Source organism: Manduca sexta, chromosome 20, assembly GCF_014839805.1.
Source record: "Manduca sexta isolate Smith_Timp_Sample1 chromosome 20, JHU_Msex_v1.0, whole genome shotgun sequence".
NCBI lineage: Eukaryota > Metazoa > Arthropoda > Insecta > Lepidoptera > Sphingidae > Manduca > Manduca sexta.
Genome location: NC_051134.1, coordinates 14446181 through 14453445, shown reverse-complemented (window position 1 = coordinate 14453445; position 7265 = coordinate 14446181). Strand labels below are relative to the sequence as shown.

General features: G+C 44.3%; 1 protein-coding gene across 1 annotated transcript; it reads left to right on the top strand.

Annotated features, from left to right (window-relative positions):
• The first annotated feature begins 1332 nt into the window (after positions 1–1332).
• On the top strand, positions 1333–5270 carry LOC119189893 (mediator of RNA polymerase II transcription subunit 15-like). The gene is made up of 8 exons (XM_037440685.1): positions 1333–1507; positions 1706–1864; positions 1979–3007; positions 3091–3150; positions 3308–3398; positions 3475–3575; positions 3651–3977; positions 4093–5270. The coding sequence occupies exons 2-8, from the start codon at positions 1754–1756 to the stop codon at positions 4687–4689; spliced, it is 2316 nt and encodes a 771-aa protein (XP_037296582.1). The 5' UTR covers positions 1333–1507; positions 1706–1753; the 3' UTR covers positions 4690–5270.
• The last annotated feature ends 1995 nt before the right edge of the window (positions 5271–7265 follow it).

The window sequence follows — 7265 nt, the reverse complement described above, 5'->3', positions numbered from 1 at the left end:
ATTTTAACCCCTATGTTTATCGATGTCTAGAATCGAAATGCTATGTGAACAAATACAGCTAAATGTACGAAGATTTGCTTTGTCAAGATTGTTCTTGAATATGTCTCGTTCATTTGTTAGGAATAATAAGTATCGCCCGATCCTGTCTCATCTTGCTTAATTTTATTTTATATTCGTCATGGTGGTGGAATATCACTGTTCACATCTGGTTATGGGTTAGAGAAATAAATGAAATATAATAATTCATTTCCCATGAATTCAAATGTTATTTTATAATTTTACCTGAATACTTCCACAAATTATGTAAATTTTCATGGGGAGTCATTTAAACATCAATCAATTTTCGACGTAACATCGACTTGATATGAGTAGTCGTAGCGTACTAGTTAGGCGCTAAACACGATCCGAATCATTTTTTACGGTACAAAAGATCGTGTTTACTTCTTAGAATTGGCGGTTGTGTCTGATGATAGATTCGCATAACACATTATGATACCGAAATAAGCCCGTTATACCGTGGGTACACTTGCATTTCCATTCTACCCAGTCCTTGGGCATACAAACGTCAGTTTCTCGTATGGTATGTTTTAAATAGGAATTATTTACATTTTATTTTGTGTCAATAATGGATTGATTACTGTACTTAGATAATGTGGCACTCTGTCGTAGTTACACTATTTTATTTATTTTAAAACATAATAGATTGCACTTTATTAGATTAACTATCTATAACGCTGTTGCTATATTACTGTTAAAGTTATGAAACGGTGTTTTCTTGTTTTAGAACTTACATATCATTTGAATATGTGTGAAGTCGATTGATAGATCATGTACAATTTATTATTGTCTGTTTGAAAACTTGTTTATTAATTTGTAATATTTTTATCTTTTACACATCAGTCGGCTTACGTCCAAGATGAGACAGGTGATGCGGATGTGGTTCAGGTTGTACGTTAAAAGTATTATTTCCAAATTGCCTGTTAAATATCAAAAGCTTCGTTAGATCAATTTATAATGTAGAGAAAAAATCATAGGCACTTAAACAGAGTAGTAGAATGTTTCTATGTAAATGAACGTACGAACGCAACTGGCGACTAAGTCGAACAGTGGCGGCGACGTCCTCGCGGTGCGAGCGGCGTCTTTAGCAAACATTTAACCGTCAGAACATAAACCAGGAGCAACCGTTGCTTCTCGAGGAGCTCCTGGAGCAGGAGAAGCGCGAGCAGGAGCGCGAGGTGGAGTGGGGCCCGGGCGGCGGCGCGGGCGGCGCGGGCGGGCCCCGGCGCCCCCCGCGCGGCCCCGCCCCGCGCCCGCGCCGCCCGCCGTGCCGCTGTACGCGGGCGTGGCGCCGCCGCAGCCGCCCGCGCCGCCCGAGCGGCCCGCCGGCGAGCAGGACCTGCACGCGCGCCGCGTCTACGAGCAGTGGCTCAAGCAGTACAACGCGTTCGCCACCGATCAGCAGCGCTACTACGAGGTCGAAGTCCAGAAGCTACGCAAAATACGCAAGGTGAGCCGCAGTAGTGCGCTTTCGTGTTCGTGAGCTTTGTAGAGCGTAGTGCCGGCGTTACAGCCCAAAATACGTCGCTTACAGTTTCAGGTCCAGGTGTAAACAAACCTTCTTGTGTGACTAACTCGGGTGTCCTCCCCCGGATCGTCGGATTCCTTACCCCCGTTTCTTTCTACACATGTGATTCTCGTTTTTCAGTCGCTGAATAGCAAACAACGTCAACTACGAAAATCGGGCAACGAATTGATGCCTAATGACGCAGCGGAACTACAGCGAGTATCCGCCGAGCAACAAGCATTACAAAAGCACCTTGAAGCGGCCAGAAAACAAGCCAGGCAACACAGCATGCTTATTCAGGTTGGATATAACAGTCTGCCGGATTTATTTATTATGATTATGCTACATGATAATACTGTGGGTTCTTATTAATTTTGTTTCTACATTGTTATTAAACTGTAATATTATTTGTAGGAATATGAAACTAAGCATCGTCAGCAGAATCCTCAGTTAGCCCAACAGACAAACATCAATCAACAACAAATTACGACGAACCAAACGGTGTTTACTCCGAACCAAAACATTGGCCAAACACAGCAGTTGCAACAACAAACAACTATCAATCGTCCGATGCAGCTGGGCCTACAGGGCGCCATACAGCAGCAGCAGACGCTCATAAGGACTCAGCAGACGGTCCTCAGCACAGATCAATTATCGCAGCAAAGAATAGGGCTGGTCACATCGCCACTCAATACACAAGGACGGTTATTGCAAGGCGGTCGTACTCTTGTGATAGAGCAAGCGGGAGCACCTCAACAGCAGCTAGTGAGGCAACTTTCTGGACAGGAGAGATCTCAGTCAGTTGGTGGAATGGTACAATTCGGACAACAGCAACTTGTAAGGAACCCAATGCCGAGTGGCAGTCAGACGCCCCGGCCAACGGGAACGCGGCCTGCTATGTCTCCACTGCACGTACAATCTCCACATTCCCAGTCGCCTCTACATTCTTTAGCACCACAATCACCGTTACATCATTTAACGTCTCCCATGCAGTCTCCGCTGCACTCGCAGCAGTCTCCGTTGCATCATACATCACAATCGCCTTTGCATCCGTCGACGCAGTCGCCACTCCATACCCAACAGTCTCCACTACACTCACAACAGTCGCCGATGCACGTGCAGCAGACAAATCTACCCCAGCAATCGCCGATGCATCCGCAGCAATCGCCAATGCATCCCCAACAATCACCGATGCATCCACAGCAGTCGCCGATGCACCCGCATCAATCGCCGATGCACCAACAGTCGCCGCTACATCCGCAGCAACAGATGTCTTCTCAACACTCGCCGATGCATCAGCAGAGTCCGATGCATTCGCAACAATCGCCCATGCATGTGCAACAATCGCCGATGCAGTCGTCGATGTCGCCACAAAATTACTTGCAACAGTTGCAAGCGCAGAGAACTAGTCCACAGTTGCCGACGCCCAGTCGAAGCCCACAGGCATGTCTCACTTGTATGATAACATTATGTAATTTTATAGATAATGCTAATGTGATTAATAACGAACCGTTTTATTTTTTCAGATTTACCAACAATCGCAAATTCAAAGCCCAGTTTCGTCGCATTCACCGCAGTTACAAAATGTATGTATTCTTCAAGAGCGTTTATATGTTTTTACAACCCCTATAATACTATGGGTATGCACGCAGACAGACACGAAGACATACGCATAATGAAGTACCTAAATCCTCTTAAATTTTTTATGTTATCTATGATTTTTTTTTTCTTATTATTTTGTAGTCTGATTTCGCTGGAGGGAGATTCCCTCGACCAGCGCCGGGATGTTCTCCGCTCCCTACGCGGTTTGCTCGTCCCCCACATCATCAACAAGGTAAATTAGCTACAAATACATTCAATAATGTTGTTTACCTATATGATTTAATTTAATTTTTTTTTGTTACATTAAGGTATGAGAGTGGGCGTACCTTTCGGAAATAGACAACAGACATCACCTCTGGGTAGTCCACAACCATTGCCCTCCCCAGGGAATCCAAATAGTGAAATGGCGGTAAGTTAACATATTTTATTGAAATATTAGGATGAGCATAAAATATAGTTGTGACAATCATATCTATTCTCGCAGCGTCAACAAATGCTTCAAAGACAACAATACAGTCCGATGGGCGGAGCACCGGCGTCGCCATCCATCTCGAGGTCCCCTCACGTGGCCCGCACGCCTACGCCTTCTGCGTCTCCCGCAGCGTCCCCATCACCAGCTCTTGACCACGGAGGAGGTCTACATTCGCATCACGCTGCTCCCATACCTCCCGGTTATCGTTACTTTAAGCCAGGTCTCTACGGCGGTGGACCGCCTGGCGGGTTTAGCTATTACAAGCCGGGTCTGCGCGGCGGTGCGCCCGTGTGGCCCAACCGTGACGACGATAATAGACGGACTACGCATATTAGTAAGGTAAGACGATTTTAAAATTATGTTTCCAAGTTTTTCTCAATCTTGTATTATTTATAATCTCTTTAGTTGTTATATTTAAATCATTAATCAAAATGTTTACTCATATTGTCATTAGGTATCCATCTTGAAACGTCGCACTCCGCCGCGACCCCGTTTCACGGGCAAGACACCAGCCCCAACAGCTGATGAGGATTCGATGCCTGAAACGTCGGATGCAAGAAATTATGTTCTATTTGCATCGGATAATGTAGAATATGCATCCGCGAGTCATGATGATAATGATGAGGAAGAGCTTGAGCACCTCGATGATGATGATATAGTACTAGTTGAACCGGGAGCAGTGTCCCCCGAAGAACGTATAGCAACTGAAGAAGATTTTGAAGAGCTCATTGACAGCGGTAAACCAGAAGACGAGTTGGACGATGAAGCCACACCCGACCGTTCCTCGACGCGAACGGAAACTACTACAAAAACAGTGGCCGTAATCAGCCTATCTACCGGCAAGCAACAACAATACAAAATTGTGAATCCATCTTCAAGCGCTGCGCTATCGCGTTTAGCTGTTTTGTCGCCGCATTCAAACACAAAAATTTTAAATGAAGTTTCTCAAGCGACAGTAGCTTCGGTCTCGATCGCTAATCAAACAATATCGGTTCCCGTTTTGAAAAACCTTTCTGTGCCAATCGGTGGCGCTGGTGCAAAACTCAAATAAAGAAAATGCCAATAAATATCAACCCACCATTGACAATAAACGTATCCACTCCTGCCTTTTCAAAACCCATTAGTTCTGTGATAAGTGTGATATCTAATGTCCCTAAGGTTGCTAATGTAAACCCGGTGATAACGCTGGCTACGTCTAGTGCTGCCGCAGGACCTTCAAGGGTACCGGTGTCTATTTTGACCCAGCATCAAGTCAAACAGAAAATAGTAAAGACAATTGAGAAACCAATGGCATTGTCGCTTTCTAATGCAAAACTATCGAGTCTGTCAGTGACGCATGATGCCACGCTACCTGCAAAGATATTCCAAGATGATGCAGCATCACCCGATAGCACTAATGCTGTGGATAGCAGTTCAGAAAGAGAATCTTTGTCGAATTCAATGAGTTCTGCATCACAACAATTAGTAATGAACTCGCAAATGGGCTCTCAGTCGCTACAAATGGATCAAAGAGGGAGCAGTTTATTTAAAGAACCGAGTAAAGATATCGACATTGAATCGGAAATAAGTCAACAAACCCGAGTTACCGCATACATTGTGTTTAACGGACCGTACACCGTTACTCTTAGGAAAGGCTGACATAAAGAGTCCGGATCCAATACCTGAGAAAATTCCTGATAATATAATGGAAGGGGATGATGAGGATAAACCAGAGGATAGTATTCAAAATGACTTATTGTTGTCATACAATAAAAGTTTGACCGATCCACCCCCTCCAAACCCTCCTCCAGATAAGTCGGAAGAAAACGTCGTAAAAACCATAAAGGCAATTGCTAATCAAACCAAAGAAATGGTTATAGATTCCAATATGCAAATAACTTCTGACATGGCACAGGAGTCTGTTCAAATATCTATCCCATCGCCGACACCTTCTCAAGAACGGTATCTAAATGATATCACCATGCAAGAGCATCCTGAAACGGTAGAAGGTAACCAAAAACATGTTGAATCTTTCGAGGATATGTTGTGTATACTGGAGAATATAACAGATGACAATAAGGGTTTTGACATGAAACAGCCCAATCCAAAACCGGCATCTGCAAACGTTCAAAATCCTCCTTTAAGTGCTCCTCCAAAACCCGAGCCTAAGGAACCTCAAGAGCAAGGCAGTTTTTCGAAGCGCGAAATGGACAGATTGGTTCCACAATCAGCGACTGTACCACAATTATCGCCGTTATCTCAACCTGCGGAGCTGACTTCGAATATGGCGAATGTTTCACAACAACTTCGCACATTTATGTCTTCTTTAAATACTAATGCATCGAAAGTAGAATCACAAAGTGCTACGAGAAAGAATAGCGATGCGACTACACCAACTCAAGTTAATTTTGAAAATCTCTTGCCATCATCCAAAGTTGAAGTAGCACCACCGAGACCTTCACCCATTCAGAGAATTGAAAAGCCTATGACGACAATGCCGAGCCCTGATCACATGCCTATGAGTGCTGCACAAATGGTCGGTTCGCGCGTCAATACTCTATCATCTATGGGACAGATGAGAAAATCGCCTTCGGTATCTCCAATAAATTCACCCGTTAGCATGCAAAACACGTTAATGAAGTCACCCGCTCAATCACCGTTGATTTCCAATAATCAACCTTTTACGTCGATGGACGATTCAATTTCTACGTCGGTTGCGTCACAAATTATTCAAATGCCAGCCTTGTCAAAAATACATGGCAATTCTTCAGTTCCACCTCCAATTATTCATACCAGCAATACTATAACTACTAGTATAAGCGGTTTCCCGAAAAATCAACCGTTACCAACTAGTATATTAGGTCACACTTTACTTCAACCTACAAGGCAAATAAATACAAGCAACCTACCGTTCAATCAACAGAGCATCAGTTAGTCAGCCACCGGCCCTAGTCATGACATCTAGGACACCTTTGATGGGAAATAAAGAACCAGCACCAAACGTTACGGTGCGAACTCACAGTATAGTAAGTCCTGGAATTAGTCAAATGCAAGCTAAGTCAACCCCTGGCCCCATTAATTTTATCACCTCTTCGAAGTTACTACATACGCAGTTAACTTCGCCTTTAAAGAGGTCCAAGTCAACAGATGAGCCCAAAAGTGAAGTTATTGTGGGTCACATACAGCCTACTAAAAGACATAGCGTCGAAGCTGTTGTGGTAAAGTCTGAACCAATGGAAACTGAAGAATCCAATGCGGCTGCGGCTGCGGCTGCGGCTGCCGCGGATTCTGCCAACAAAATGCGCAACAAAATAATAATGCAAATCAAAGAAATGATGAATCGCAGAACGTGTTATTAAAGCAACTTTTGCAGACAACAACTACTGCTACTACTGTCGTTCCACAACGGACGGTCACCATTCAACGAACCGCGCCGGCGCTCGGTACAATTCCGTCATTGGAAGCCCAACTGGCCCGGCCGTCTATACCACCTCCGACTATAGGTTTAACCCAAGAAGTTGAAATACCTAAAAATTCCCCGCCATATAACGACCGTAAACTCCCCTTTGCCACTCGGACCGTACAGTCGTCAATTCCTATGTCCACTGTATCACCATTATTACAACAAACGCCAACACAATCCTTAAT